Source organism: Mauremys reevesii, linkage group 3 (assembly GCF_016161935.1).
Source record: "Mauremys reevesii isolate NIE-2019 linkage group 3, ASM1616193v1, whole genome shotgun sequence".
Lineage (NCBI taxonomy): Eukaryota > Metazoa > Chordata > Testudines > Geoemydidae > Mauremys > Mauremys reevesii.
This window is the reverse complement of record NC_052625.1, coordinates 131,127,966-131,144,680: the sequence shown is the minus strand read 5'-3', so window position 1 is coordinate 131,144,680 and position 16,715 is coordinate 131,127,966. Positions and strand designations below refer to the sequence as shown.

General features: G+C 39.5%; 1 protein-coding gene across 2 annotated transcripts in view; it reads right to left on the bottom strand.

Annotated features, from left to right (window-relative positions):
* Positions 1–16,715, bottom strand: part of HACE1 (HECT domain and ankyrin repeat containing E3 ubiquitin protein ligase 1) — an 82,226-nt gene that overhangs the window by 17,025 nt on the left and 48,486 nt on the right. For both annotated transcript variants that reach the window (XM_039531001.1, XM_039531002.1), the window contains exons 13-19: positions 15,404–15,472; positions 14,366–14,453; positions 11,394–11,505; positions 11,201–11,298; positions 10,910–10,997; positions 8,982–9,131; positions 2,268–2,464 (exon numbers count right to left, since the gene is read on the bottom strand). In XM_039531001.1, the coding sequence (XP_039386935.1) occupies positions 2,268–2,464; positions 8,982–9,131; positions 10,910–10,997; positions 11,201–11,298; positions 11,394–11,505; positions 14,366–14,453; positions 15,404–15,472 (802 nt within the window). The remainder of the gene's footprint in view (positions 1–2,267; positions 2,465–8,981; positions 9,132–10,909; positions 10,998–11,200; positions 11,299–11,393; positions 11,506–14,365; positions 14,454–15,403; positions 15,473–16,715) is intronic.

The window sequence follows — 16,715 nt, the reverse complement described above, 5'->3', positions numbered from 1 at the left end:
GTTGAGCATGTAGTTGAGGCAGTATGAGAATATTTATAAAGCAAATATACATAAAATTATCAAACTAAAATATGTAAAATTCTTGTAGGGTAAGTCAAACAGGAGAACTTAAATATTAGATTAGGGATGACATGTTAGCAAATTTCCAACTTCGTTCAAATTGAAAAGAGCATTGTAAACTGACGATAGACTTTATAATGGCAACACTGAAACCACAAATTATTGTGGGATATATTAAACTAAGAATATATATTATATATATTATGTGACAAGAATTTAAAAAAGAGATTGGAACCAAACAGAGTATTTGTTCCCTGACTCCATCCATTTATAATACTAATAGAGGGGCCAAATCTCCACTGACTTGCATTGTGCAGTCATTTACACCTGTGCAAAGGGGGTGGAAACCAACTCTGAATGGTACAAGACAGTGGAGAATCAGTCTCATAATATGCATGTTAGTTATCTGAATGACATTTCTGCCCTGATAGAAAGGAAGATTATGCACGTAAGGATTCACTGTCAAAGTCCAAGAAACAAGAAAATTTTAAAATAAATGACGACACCAAGTGGTCATTTGCCAATATAACAGCCGAATATCTTACCAACAAAAAGCTAGATAAATACATATAATTTACGTATACATATAATACACATAGTATGCTGAAGTCAGAACCAGTGCGAAGGAAGCACAGAATTTGATTCGAACAATGTCTGCTTGACTCTTCTACGAAGTTTTAACACCAACTATATTGATGCTTGTTTGCTTAACACTGAAAAGGATTATATGCTGGACTCCCAGACTCAATATCACAAACAAAACTGTGATTACAACTATTTTCATATTTTCAATACTAAACAATTTATACATGGTTGGAAATGCTTCTCATGGAAACTTTCAGACCACTGCATTGAATAAACTGAGCACAGTTTTCCTTTAAAATCTATTCACACACACAGTGTGCTTATACTGGTAACAGACCCACCATGACAACCATTTAATACATATGGAAAGATTAAAGAAGAAAACACAAATGGTAAATTTGACGTGTCAGTAGCATGAAGGCATATTACCAGATACTGAACATTAAAGACTGTATGAAGAATACACTTAGCTATTGAATGAAGGACAAAATTCAATAAAAAGGTAAATTATATCAATTTAGAACTAAATTTTTGAAGAGAGGCTGGGCAAAGGATACTATTTTAACCCTTGTTATGGTAATTACACACTACAGACTAATGACTTTCTTCATGTAGGCAGTGCATGAAACATAAATCACAGTACTAAATTTTAGAAGTCTACATTACTTTGTATCTTTTCCAAAGAAGTTCTCTTTAGATTTCACTATATCATTCAATTTTCAGGGGTTTATAGCCACAGGGTATACAGTACATATTTAATTTAGGTTTAGTTTTTCTGTAGCACAAGCAGTAGCAAGTTGTTTACAAAATATTTAACACAGAACAGAAACAGACTTTGCTTTAGTACCGTGTTTAAGTATTAGACCCACCTGCGCTAGCACACAGATTTTAACCCAGTTATAATTCTGTCAGCTTCTGCTTTACATAGATCAAAATGTTATATCGTTAAACTTTGTTTATGGCTCATAAAATAAGCCTGGAATTGTTGAAAGATGAAAGGCCTAATAAGTTTATTTCAAAATCCTATCCCTTTCTGTTTAGTGAATGAATTTGCATCGTGTTTTGTTCAATGATAACGTAAGACCAAACTGTCTGGGTAGCTGAGCAGCACAATTCCTACTGACTTCAAATGGAGTTTTGGGTGCTTTGCACTTCTCTGTCCCAACACACCTTAAATACTCCACTGTTTACTAAACAGGCCATGTTTAACAGTGAATTTTACAACACCTAAGCAACATTACCTACAGCTGTATTTTTGAAAGGCACACAGGTATTCCTGGTTAATACTCCTCCTCCCACACCCCCACCCTCCGCCAAGAGCTTGATTATGTGCAGTATAGTATGATGTCACTTCTAAAAAGTCCTTCATTTGAGTTCTACCTTGTTTTTCTTCATAAAAACTCCAACAAAAGAGGAGACAGACAATTTCCAAGAGCTGTTTAAAGAACTTTCTTCAGAAGAGTGGTCCAATTTACTGACATATACAAACGGGGACCATTTTGCCAGCTATTTTTTAATATTGTGGGTATGATTACTTTAGGTACATAATTTATGCTTCTACTCACTCATAGGTCAGTTCAACTGTTCTTATCAGTAACTTCTGGATAAACCTGAACACTCACTTTGTTGTCTTGTGTAACAAGAATACTTGCACCCCCTGGTTTCAAAGGCACTTCTTCCATTGCTCCAAACACATCAGTCTCAACGGAGAAGGTCAGTTCCAGCCCAAGATCACTGATATCATTATCTAAAATCCACTGCAAGTTCTTTGCATACTCTGGATCAATAGATGCCACATCCTGATAATTTACGGGAATACCTGAGAAAATAAAATCAAAATCCACATATTCAGTTTGCCTCAGCCTGCGTGTTCTATGGTAGAAGATTGCCCTCTAGAGAGGGACTGGAATAATGCAGGGATGAAAAACAGATTTATAGTCATGATACACAGCAGAATTTAAACTCGCCATATCTTCTATATTTTGGACACAGCCATAGAAAGTAAAACATGTCCTTTGATATAGACTCTCCTGGTGAACCTAAGTCACACACCATTTCATCAATAAGCTATAACAAGTGTACATTCCTGGGACACTGACTCAAGTCTCACTGTGAAGCCCAAGGCTTTCAACCATTCACCTCACAAAAATACACCAGTCCAAAAGGTGTTTACAACCAGTAAGTTTTACAAAACCAGTTGCTTTAGTATATTAAAAAATGTCTCTTCACTAAAAAGCAGTTTGTATCTGGAAAAAAATACTAAGGAAGTAGTTATGGAGGTCTTTTATATACTCAGAATAAATTAATTTCCTTGGCTCTTTTGATTTCTTTTTTATCCCATTTCCTGCGAGATCTGCTGCTCTTTCAGCAACAACTGTGGTCCAGCTACAAATCACTTTTAGAACAAAAACTTAAGCTGTGAAACTCTAAAGCAACTTCCAGATTTGCTTTTATAATGTAAAGAAGCTAAAAAGCAAAAGTTGTTATACAGGCTCAGCTGAGTACAGAAAGAAGTTTTAGAATTTCCTATTTTTATCCCCTTTCCTAACTACACATCCAATTACAGCATACATTTTGCAAGTGCCACTGCTAATTTGATCCTTCCATATCTTCCCCCGCTGTGAAACCATGGAGAAAGAGGGAAGATCAACAGCTCCTCCAATCTCAGCCCTGGTCACTCCTTGCCTACCACACAGTCACAGCCAGAGCCAAAGGAATTTCTTTCACATTTAGTTCCAGCTTTCTTCTCTGCCTGCACAGTAATGTGAAAGATTACTTACCAGTAAGCGTTCAAGAGCTACCTCTGTACAGTCCACTGCAATGTGGCACTCCTGGTGTCAAGCTACTTTGCAAAACCACCTCCACTGGCAGGTGCACGAGAGTTCTTGTGTATGAGTGACATCACCACCCTATGCTACATAAGGAATTGCCCCAGTTCCTTCTTCCAAACTACAGTGTCCTGATGTTACTCCATGGCAAAGAGGAAGGAGGGCCAGTAGCATGAATACTGAGAGCTAATTCTCCAACCACTGTAGTTACTGGCCTATATGCGTCTCACCTATGGGAGTTTAGCAAGCATGGCTCAACCAGGTAGATAGTGGGTGAGGAGTTCTTTAGCTAAATATGGACCATATAACAGCTACATGAAACCAGGCTGGAGCATGATGCTAAGTCTAAGGAGAAGCGTCTGGTGAAAGTGTACACTGAATTCTCAAACAGTTTCTTTGCAAGTCTCCACCAGGGGAAGCCAGCCTAAGATGGGCCACTGACACTGAGGTGGCAGTTGTGGAATGGGTCTTCAAACAAGGTACTGTTTTCCTAGCTAAGATGATATATGGAACATAGTAACGTAGTCTTGTGAGAGTGTCTGGTAATAGGTTCTCCCACATACTACAAATAACCTATTTAAATAATCAAAGGGCTTAGGGTTTTTTGTTTTTTCCCCTCAAGTAAAGCACAGTAGCCTCTTATATCTAGTGTATGGAGACCTGCTTCCCCTGGGTGGGAATGAGGTGTTAGAAAGGAAACTGATTAAGATAGATGGAAATCTGGGACTACATTAAGCATGAAGTTGGAATGTGGCCTCAGGATTATTTTGTCCTTTATGAGCACAGCACAGGGTGGAGCGCACTAAGCTCACTTGCTCATCTTCCTACCAATTACCTCTGCTATCAGGAAGGCCATTTTGATTGATATATGCTTGGGAGAAGCCTGAGCGAAAGGGCTCATAAGGAGGGTCCCATTAGCTTTACTAGCACAAGATTTAGATCCTGTGTCAACAGGGACTCTAATTGGCGAGGGGGTGGAACATTTAATATGCCCTTAACGAACCTGCAAAGTGAAAGAAGGGTTTGTCCTTAACAAAACATTCTGATAAGCAAATATTGCTGCCACGTGGACCTTCAGGGAGAGGCTAAGACTACTAAGTCCTGAGACTAAGTGTAAAAGGTACTCAAAGATTGAAGGAACTTCAGCTTGAGATCTAGCAAGTCCTTTGTCAGCCACCCAGACAACAGTTGCCATTTTTATTTATAACATTTCAAAAAGTGAAAGCTGTAAGAGAGTGGCTTGAGGTCTTTGAGAGCAGGAACTGTTCACATTAGTCCCAGGTTATCTAACCTCTAAGCTACCAAGTGGAGTGTCTCTATGCTAGGATGAAGAATCCTTCCTTGCTGTTGAGACAAGAAGTCTGGAGACAGAGGCCAATGAAAAAGCAGCACCATGGCCAGCAGCAGGAGATCTGGATACAAGTGCTGACAAGACCATGTTGCAGATATTATGATGTTTGCTCTGTCCAACCTGATCTTCCTTATGTGACCCTGGGAATCAGGGAAATGGAAAAGACATTCTTCTTATGTATCTATTGAGATCTGTGAGATCCAGAATAGACCGCAGACATTAGCTCTTCTTGGGAATCAGGAAGTGGTAGTGTTAAAATCCTTTCCTTCAGTATTCCTATGGAAACTCCTTTATGGTTCCCTTCTTGAGGAGGGAATCCACCTCTTCCAATAGGACTCTCTCATGAGATGGGAGAAAATGGTGAAATGGCCTGGTGCAGAACTGGATGGAGTATCCACCATCAATGGTGTCCACTATCCACTGATCCAAAATAATCATGCACCAGAAGCTGTAAGAGGAGAAACTAAGCCATTTTCCTTGCACTTGTGTCTGAGGCATCGTATGCTGGTCTTAAGAGTGTCTTGTGAGCATACAACTCCCTGTGACCAAGGTCTTAGCCACTTCCTTCTATTCCTCCAGTTGAGATTCCAAGATGGGTCTCATGGCACCCCAAAGTGTAACTGCAGATGGACAAGATGGTTTAGTAGTCAGCCATCTGGGAGGTCTAGACATGTAGGCTCTCCTGCCAAAAGCACCCAGCTTACACTCCTCAGTCAGGAGTGGAAAGAGACACTTTGCCACCTCTAACTTTCTCTAATGCTGCAGACACCACCAGGGAACTGGCTGGAAAAAGTTGTTTGATGTCCATTGTTTGCCAGAGTGTACATCCTGTCTGCTCACCTGGACACAGCCAAGGAAGGAAAAGGAGATAGCCAAATAATTCTGTCATCCTCAGCCCACCAAAGAATAAGAGGCAGAGACTACGTCTCACTAGTCTGTACCTGAAATATGTCAAACAGGGGATTGGATATCTCTGGTGCCATGACCCATTTGCAGCTGATATGTATCTGCCATTCTTCCCAGTAGCCCCTGAAATAGTGTGATTGTCAGGAATGTAAACAGATGAAGCACCAATTTGGGCTTCAGGAACATACCATCTGTATGTTCCTCCAAAGGAGACTCAGATGGTTTATTCTGAAGGAGTCTCATCCCATTCCTTAGATATAGGCAGGTCCTCCTGCACATCTACTGGATTCGGTGGCAGTATCAGTGCTGATGAGGAAGGTTGGTTTTGGCACTGGATGAATGATAGGTACTATGAGGGTATCAATGCCAAGTGGGGGCCTGGTGCCAGATGAGGCATTGGAACTAGTGTCGCAGTCAGTGCCAGGACTGGTCTCAGCCTCCAAAAGGGTATCCAGAGTCCTGTATGTACAGCCACGTGAGTAGCTGAAGAAAGCCTATGGTAGATTGCCATGACTTCTGGACCTAAGACAAGAGCAGAGGTCCAGTGCCCTGATTTCAATTCTGGGGACTCTGTAAAGTTCATCTCCAAAGCGGTTAGATATTCAGAGGCACCTGTGGGTTGGGACTGGAGGATTAAGTTTCAGTGCAGAGTCAAGCAGTGGAAAAGCATGCTGTAGGGTGGCTAGTAGATTCAGGACACAAAGATCCAAAGTATTATTGGGATCTGAACTGGTTAGAAGTCCAAGTTAACTGGTGCTGAGATGTTCGGCTCCACAGGAGCATGGAAAAGAAATGCCATTTGAGAATCTTTGAGGCACTTGTGTGTCAGAGAATACAAGAGAGAGAGAGAGAGAACTCCTTTTCTCTCTTTTTTGCGCCTCATGAGGAGATGTGCTGCTTCTCCTTCCTTTTACCTGAATGGACCTCTGAATGCCCTTGTAGAGCTGTGGCAGAGGCATCAGTAGATGAATAGAATAGTGCCAAATCATCATGTGAGGAGCAGGTGGCAAGATAGGCACTTCCTGTGTTAGCACTGGGGCTAAGGAAACCTTTAAGGTGGTGCCAACTTGATCTTTGGTGCTAGGTGAAGGATTCATTCCCAGCATGGGGCCAAAGAGATTCTGGTCTCAAGCCCATGATAAAAAGCTGGCACTGAGGCCAGAGCAGTAAAACTCATCATGGGTCCTGCACAGGAAGACCTCTGCGCTGAGGCTGGGGTCTCTGCACCATCTATTAGCCCAGGCTACCAAGGCTGTAGGCACACTGAGAAGCTAGATGAGCCTAGAGCCTGAAATGTCTCTGCCTTCTAGAGCAGGGAGGGAAGCGGCAGCAAATTGTACCTTCGGTTACTGAGTGGGTCTCGCCCAGACAGAGCAAGCACCAGATGAAAGCACCTGTCTCTGGTATGATCACTGGGCAAAAGGCACATCTCTCGATGCCCTTATGAGACCTCATGGCCCAACACAGCACTGGTAAAAAGGTATCTGGGACAAGGGAAGGGCTATTTACAACAAACTACCTTATACTACTCTAAGCTAACTAATTACAAGACAATATTAAGGTAGGATAGAGGAAGATCTATCTATAGAAGGCAAGTTCCATTAGCATTCTGTGGCAGTGGCAGCAGCAAAAGACCTGAGGCACTTAGGGGGTGCACCCTCATATGTATGGTAAGGAAATGAAGTCACCCTCATGTGGGACTTCTCAGGCACTCCCCAAAGGACCCTGGTTTTCTGGCTGTTCTGCAGCTCGATGCCAGAGACAACATATTCCATAAATGCCAAGGGCAACATATCCCCATAAGAGTACTGCACAGAGGTCCTCAAAGACCAGCAGATATGTTCTTGTTCCTCAGGGAGGAGCCAAAGACACCAACAGTTCTTAGTGTCCCCATTCCTAAAGAAGAAAGAGCAGAACTCCCGCTCCTTTCTGGGGACTGGAACAGTACTGTTGCATCTGGGGCAATCTTTGAGACACTAGGCTTCTCCCAATAGAGAAAGACTCGAGGTTTTGCTGGACAGGCAGCTATGGCAGTCATAAGACTCTTATGGAAAAATCCCATCGATTTTAAGGTGGGTGAAACCAAAAGGGTACTATAGAAATTGGTATGAAATTCTTTGAAAACTTGAGCAAGAATAATCTCCTTTCTATTAGAGTTTTTAAACTATCCTCTTGGAATCTATAGAAAGGACACAAACTTACATTACATTCTAAATGATTACTCAAAAATAGTTCCGCTGAAAAGGAAAAAGGCTGAGAAGGCTACTATAGCAGCACCAATGAGCCACTACTGAGAAGTAATAAATTTGTCAGGGGAAGGAATTGTTAATATTGATGGTGGTAAAAATACAGATTTTCTTTGTTGCTATGTGATGAGAACCTGAGTGTGCATGTGGGTGTTTATGGTAAGAGTGGAGTAGTAGATTTTCCCCCCTAGATCCAACAAGTTTCCTCGATAAATTTGCAACGCTGGAAATACTTAGTCAATTTTTTTCAAAGTTATCAAACCAAGCACCCTCAATGAAGGAGAGTTTTACGTTAAAACTCCAAATGTTTGAATTAGAGTTCAGGGACCCACTATGAAGACATTTTTGTCAGAATTCCTGAAAGGTCTCATACTTCTAGGCTGGGGAACATAAGTAATTTCAGACCAGAACATATCTGAGAAATTACAAACCATGGAAAACAACGTTTAGAATTAACCTACCATTTAAATATCAAACAGTGTTATTACGTAATAAAACTAATGAACCTGCTGGCTATAATGCCTGTACTTCTTGTCTCTGAACTAACAATGTGTTTAAAAAGAATCAAATACAAAGTGGCAATGGCCACTAGTTTATATATTTACACTTTAAAGGGGTTATAGCAGTGGCACTGTCATTTTTTCTTAAGAAACATCCACAAGTGAGCTTCATATATTAGTTAATAAGAGTGAAGGACTAGCTATTTGCTCCAGTTGATATAGTGTAAAAGTTGCTCTACTAAGTTTCACCACACAGAAGTACCCAGTGTACTTCATTTTCAACAACTTTACTATTCCAATCTAAGCCTTTCTTCAGAGAATGCCAGTCATGCTGTAACCCTGATGTACACACAAAAAAGATTTACTTTCACATCCACCATTCTTTACCACAGGTCACCAAAGATGAAAGCCTAGTGCATAAGTAACAGTACCACCAAGCCACATCATTTATATCATTTACTGAAATGAATTAGTTGTCTAAAACAGGATTTTAATAGAACCATACCAAGAATATGCTTGTAGAATGACCTTGTGAAGTAAATGTTGACCAGCTGCCTGTGATTCAGAGCTAAACCCAAGATCTGTCCAGCAAATCGAAAGTAGTTCAAGTGATCAGGATTTACAGAAGAGTTGCTGTTTGGCTGAAAGGTTGTTCCTACGAAACAAAGGGTGCTATTATATTTAGTCATAGTTTAAGCCCGTATCTTACAACTGCAGCCTATATATTTTTACTGTAATTTCAACCTCTCAAAACAAATTCAACAGTTGTAATTTGTTCATAGGACAAGAACAAAAACCACACACCCACATTACCCTCTTCTCTGATAGATCTATTTTCTTGGTGTGACCAAAATCAAAAGGCAAAACCAGGATAAAACTTGTAATTACTTTTTACAACTTATTAAAACTGAAACAGATATTTCTTACACACACATTCTTAACATTTCAAACAAAAATTACATTTCCCAGGGCCACAGTGTTTACACCTTCTTCACCTCAATCCATTGAATTGACAAAAAATTGAATATTTTTCAGAAATATTTACATTCTTGCTGGTTTGGAATTAAAGTACAAAGGCCATCCAGAGCAAATATAAAACATGCACAGCCAAAACTTGGACACACCTTACAACAGGCAAGGTCTGACACTATGAAAAAGGAGGAGGAAATGTTCCTTTTGATAATTAAGATTTAATTATATAATTTCAAGTTCTCAGTATCTTTCTACATAACAAAAAGTTGAAGCAAGTTCTCCAGATTTTTAGAATTAGCGTGCATTGTTCAATAGACTATAATCAGAGCCAAACAACTTGCTTAAGTGTAGCTGTACTCACCTGTGGTCTATTTCAAAGCTATTTTTCTTCTACCTAAGTAATTAATCTACTTGTTTGATTATCTGAAACACTGAAGTAAAAATTTGGGGGGTTTGTTTGTTTTTTAAAACATTCTAATTCAGATTGTAATTTCTGTACTACATTCAGCAGGACTAAAGTGATTTAGGAAAGAAATGGGTTAAAATGGAATTTTAATAGACAATCAGGGATGACTCAATTATGCCCTCATCATAAGGGTAATAATGAGCTACTACATATAGGCCCCAATCCCGACAATACTTATGCACAGGCATCATTTTACTCATATAAGCAGTTCCATGGCTATTCACATGGCTAAATTTGTGAACATACTTTTAAGTGTTTGCAGGATTAGAGCCTAACCACTCCTTTGCATTTATTTAAAGCATAGTGACAGAAGGTTCAGTCTCTCTCACACACCTTTCTAAACCCTTTTTCCCAGCTTTCAGGATGCAACATTTGCTGGCTGAGTTCTCTTTGCAGTTTCCTAAGAAACTGGTAGAAGGTGCGAGTGAGACAATCCCTACTTCTGAGAAAAGCTTTGCGGCTAGATGATCTGTTCGGTACCCACGAGACAAGAAGTCAGGCACTAAAAAGCAATTCCAGGGAGATAAACAGCTGTTTTTACTGCAGAAACCAGTTGTGGGGCTGATGTCAAGAGGGGATGAAAAAAACTCCCCATATCCTGCCTGCACCAGCCCAGACATACAAGTAACTGCAAGGGGAAAGACAGCACCCGCCTGCTGCTGATGCGTGAGGTATGTCTTCTTGCTACCAGGAAAATGAAAGGAAAATTAAACTGGGAACTCAAAAGGAGCTAAAATAGAATTTCTCCACCCATGCCAAAGAGCGAGCAATGTTTGCAAGTCAGTCAGCAACATGTCTACTTATAAAAGTTGCTTAGTTCTCAATTGTAGTTAATGGACAGTGCATATTATTTATTAGCAAAGGACTTTTTCTGTCAATTATACCTTAATTGATAACGGTTTACATTATGAATAATTTATCGGACCTTTTCCCTAGATTATGAACATTTGCTGAAGCAAACTTTAAAGTTAGAAGAACAAGAGATACCAACATACCATCAGCTGACTGGGTGAACAGTGCATAGTCTGGGTTAACTATCTCATTGGATAAGATATCAAACCATTCACGTACCACACCTTGACCCTACATGTCAAAAGGATAAAAATACAGCAAAAAGAAATTTAATTTTACAAATGGTTTAACAAAATGAGTAACCAAATATATTTCTTAAGCAAAAGTATAAGAGTATTGTTAAAACGTCATTTAGATTCAAATTTTGGGTAGAATTGGTATAAATTATATTTATATGCATATCAAAAAAAATTGTTTATGAATGTTTTACCTACCATGCCTTCTTCACCATGGAATCGCACAGCAATCCCCTGCTTCAGCTTTGCACAATTTGCTTTAGACACAACTTCACAGCTACTTCTAAAAATAGAATCTAAATATGAAACACTAGTTAATTTTATATCTTAAAAGAATCTCAGAAATATTATGCACTTTATACATGCATTCCTCCTCCTTGTAGTGTAATACCTCTGTGAACCAACAGGATGTCATTTTCATTGACTGGTCTGTGCACCATGTCTGAATCTGGTTGTCCAGAGTGCAAATGTTCATAGAACCACTCACAACGATCTTTAAAGGGCTACAAAACAAAACAGGTAAAACATGCCCAATATATTACTCAATCATTCTCAAGGCTAGTAATCAAAGCATTCTGTTAAATTCACTTTAAATATTAAGTGCCAGTGAGGGACTTCATTAAAGTGTAATCAGCAGACATTTCAACAAGATGTCACAAAGGGAATAAAAGCAAAATCAAGCAATAATCCTGCTAAAAGAATACACAAACATTTTGTATAGCTCATTTTTGCATTTGGAAAAGACGACACTTAACAATTCAAACGCTTATGTCCAGGCACTTTGAATGTTAGATCTGTAATTGAATACATTAGCAACCAATTAGCTCACTTTAAAATTCAATAATGAATTCTCATGAATAATGTTTTCTTTGAAACTATCATCCACATTGTCTATTTAGCATATTAACACAAACATATGCTTCCATTCTTATTCCTCATTGATCCTCTATGCTAATGAGGCCACAATCAATAGTACCTGACAATAATATGACTTCACTGAATAGGATGATGGAAAAGGTCTTCTGTAAAAGTAAGCAAACTCATTATGGTTTGGGGTTTTCTTTGTTTTGTTTTCATTTAAGTCACTTATTTTCTTCAATTCCGAGAGAAATTCATTATGTCTGGTTTGGTGTTGACCCAAGTTAGGCCATGACCATACTACAAGTACAGCCACAGGTCATTTGTAACCAGTTCATGACACCTATGTGACCGAGTTATACATTTGTCTTTCAGTACATCACTTCTATCTCACAACCATAGTTAGCATAGTAAGTGCACATGCACAATTGTATTTTATCTGCATCAGTGCATTCTGGGAAATGAGGGCAGCTATCTCACACATATCTCAGCAGACAGAATGCTTAGAGAAAATGCCAGAAGCAGCATTGCGGATTACGTGTTCAGGGAAGGAGGACCAGCCTAACCAGTTACACCGCCAAGCTTAGAGGTCCTTTCCACACAGGATAGCAGAAAAAATGCAGAACTGATTACAGGAAGACAATCATGTGGCAAACTAGGTTTCTGGCAGACCACCACACTATTGGTTCTCAGGTGATCAGCTGACTGTGAACAGTGAGTTGCGGAGACAAATCATGTTTATGGCCAACCATGCCACTAAGTGGTTACAAACTTATTTAAATTATGTAGCAGAGACAGGGCCTTAATCTGAAACTGCTCTGGTTTTTAAGAAGCTGTTTGATGAAAGAGGTTTTCCTCATTGGGGCAATGATTCTCTGTTTCCTCCATTTAATAAAAGGAAAAAGTCTCATGGACCCACCTCCCCTCACAACACCCAAAACCCCCACTGTTGGATTCTCAGAATGTTTTATTGTAGAGTCCCCTGATACTCCAGAGACCATGAGAATCACTGACTCAGAAATTGAATATTTTAAATCCTTATTCATCTGGTGTTTTGTCCACCATTGCAGGTTTATCTCAAAACTAAAAGTAGACGCTGTTCTAAGATACAAACAAAAAAACAAGTATAATTCCCTTGATAGAAAAGTCAATACTGTCATTAAAATAACAGCAATAATGAAAGGTATGATTTACAGTAATTCAAAGTACTTTTGAGACCTCTAATTCAATAGCAAATAAGACCTATGGAAATGGAAACAGCCAGGATTCCCTAGAAATCCATACAAAATGGCATCTTTTTCAGCAACTCTCACCAGAAAGGTAGTTCCATCTTGTTTGACTCATGACATTCAAACAATTGTGGTGACTTATGGGATTTTGCTTAGAACAAGGCCAGACAAATGGTGTGTTCACTGCCCACTGATTATCACTTGGGGGAAGCAGAATGTGCCTTTACTTGCTTTAGTGGATAGGATACCAGCACATGGGGCTTGGCTGAGTATAATATGGAACAGAACTGAAAATTTTCCAGGGGACTGGCAGCTAGCACACCCTCACACTCTACCCTGAAAAGTTAGTCACATGGCAACGGAGGTCCGTTCATAAACTCTAAGTACTTAAAATAAATGTTTTGCTTTGTGAACTATGGAGGAGAGGGGAATCCTGTCCAGACCTTGATAACTCTCAAAATACAGAATTTCTTTAAAGAGATTTTTGCTATTCAGACAGCATGGCCCAGAGCTAGCCTACATGTCTTCTCAGGACTTGAGCAAATCTTTAGAGAAACTGGTCTAAAGGACCAACAAAATGGTTTCTTATCATAGGTCTTTCTAATAAGCAGGACTACAGAGAATATTAAGAAATCACCAGATTATCTGCAGAAGTAAAGGGGCTCTCTTGTGTAATTTGTTGAAAATTGAATGAAACAAAGTGCTGCCCACGAGCCACCCACCAGCAGTACTAGTGCAGACTTGGATAATGATCACATTGCAGCCAATGTCACATGTGTGGCCTTGTGTGCAGCAACAATACACTGATTGTACTGGGTTTTGTTTCCCTGCCTTTTTACTTAACTCTGGAACACAAAAAAACAAGCAACCAATTGCAATAATACTCAAGTGTTTTAACCTCAAATGGCATGTGACAGGTGGTAGGAGGTATACTACAGACAGCAAGAGAATATGCTGGCAACATGATATCTGACTGAAGTGAGCAGCTATAGCAGAATCATACATTGAAGACTCAGACTAATTATTGTGCAGCTATAGGCCAGAAATAGTTGGTCACAATTGTCCTCAAAGTAATTCAGTTATATTTTAAATGGAAAAGATAGAAGATAAAAAGTTCACCCGGGCAAATATCACAATCTATTTGTTTAAGCTCAAATACTAGAGGTAGTTAACCTTCACACTTTAGAATTAATCAGTAATTTATGGATGTGTAAATGAAAAATAAGTGTTGTAAAAAAAGTATTAAAGATGTAAATAAGAAGTGCTTAACATTTACCTGTGCTTTTATGATGTGCATGAATCTTGACATCAGTTCAGGGCACTCAAGAAGAAAATGAAAGTGGTCAAAAATTATTTTGGGGTTTCTGGAAAAAAAAATTAGGTTGGAAGTTTACTAGTTGCAGGTGCACAGATCTAACCAAAGTCTCATGACAGAACTGAGCATACCTGAAAAGGTATTTTAAAAAGTCTAACAAAACAAAAATGATTATAGGATATTTTCAAGAAACACTGACATTGCATAAAGTGTGTTTTCCTGCCTCACTTTGTGGGAGGCTTGCATTACCTCAACTCTCCTCCAGAGGCTCTCTATAGAGAGGACAAGGGGGTAGACTGAGCAATCCTCAGAGGAACTTTGGAAGCAGCCAAGCATAAGGAGAAGACAAACTATGCTGTATGCTTCATTCAGCATTCCTTTGGCGAGTAAACCAAAACCTTGGGAGAGGGAGGGTAATTTTGACCTGTCGTGGGCTATGTTTGGAGCAGGGTAGGAGAGGGCACCTACTCACAAACCAATAGTTCTAGTCAGGGTTGGCTTTAAGCCGATTTACCTGATTCCCTGGAATCGGGCCCCGCGCTGAAGAGGGCCCTGCTCTGGGGGTCTTCGCCGGCATTTCAGCGGCGGGGGGGTCCTTCGGTGCCGCAGAAAACGCGGAGCGGACCCCCCTCCCTGGCTGAAGTGCCACTGAAGCCCCGGACCGCCGCCGAGTATTCCAATTGGGCCCCGCGGGTCATAAAGCCGGCCCTGGTTCTAGTTCCTTCTTGACAAGTTTTGGGATATGAAACATACAGAAGAGTTGCTTAGGTACGTACTCATTTAAGCTTCATTCCTGCAATGCTTGTGGGCATACATCATTTATGCACAGGAGTACTTCCACGGAGTCCAACGGGCCTACTAATGTGCATAGTTAGATGTGTATGAATACATGCTGGATCAGGATTGTACCCAGCAACAAACACCTCTGAATCACAATTAAATATGAATTTGCAACTAACATTTTAGTCAAATAAAAAAATTAAATTTTTGAAGACTTACCGGTTCACAAAGCACTTAAGAACATTGTCATGTTTGCAGACAAATTCTATAAAACGAGGTGACGTCATCCTGTAATACAAATAAAATGTATTCAGTTGTAAATAATATTGTTCAATGAAAATAAAACAAATGCAGAATTTAAGATTGTACAACAAACTTCAGGATTTTTTTTTTTAACTTAAAATTACATGTAATCCTGGTATCATGCTGCGGTAAAGGATTTTTCAAGTGTATAATTAATTAGATATACTAGAAGATTAAAACACTCCTCTGAGGATGCAATGTAAAGCAATCAAGAAGGCAAGAAGTATCAAAGCCTGGCCATACAGCCTGACTGGTAACTGCTCTCCTGGGCATATGGTTTGTGTTACAGCCTAACTGCATTATCACATGCATTTTCTGCAGGACTTTTGCTTCTTTCACTATACAGGTGGGAACACATACATTGGATGATACAATTTAGCATACACCCTTTCTACTATAACGTTAAGAGCACCTAACAGCTTAAGTTTATATTTAAATATACAGAGCATGTTAACATAACATGTTTTTAGTGCAGCTTTTAACTGTTTAACCTAGATCTCAAAAGGTATTAACATCTGAAGGTGAACAAAAACATTTAATACAAACACAGATACTAAGAACTTATCTACACATAAGTGCTGCAACTGCACCACTGTAGCATTTAGTGGAGACACTACCTATGCCCCTGGTGGTATTCCACCTCTCTGAGAGGCAGTAGCTATGTTGACAGGAGCAGCCCTCCTGTTGACATAGCACTGTCTACACTGGGAGTTAGGTCAGCATAACTGCATCACTCAGGGATGTGGATTTTCCAAACCCGTGAGCAACGTAGTTATACCAACATCCGTCTGTATATAGACCAAGCCAAAAGATATTAATATGATCATTACCTTTCACCTGCCCACACCTGAACTCAGAAACCTGTATTTCTCCAGCAAGAGGTGATGACATGAAATACCTCAACCATTTTAGGGAACTGCATCTTTTACACTGCTTTAGGCTTCTGGTTTATCAGTTCTTGCAGGAGAACGATGCTGAAACTTCAGGTCTTGGTAGTTAAGAGGCAGTTACTTTTAAATATATCAAATGCTTTTAAACCTACCCTATATCTACATTCAGTATTGTGCTAACCATTGAATGGTTAACATTTTTGTGCAATTATAATCCTCACTTAAAGGGGGGACCCTATTTTTAACCTATTTTTCTAGTTTTCTTTAATCTATTTTCCAAAATACACTCAATATTTAGAAAGAGTTGGAGACTAAAAGTTTGACTCCATTCTCAACTT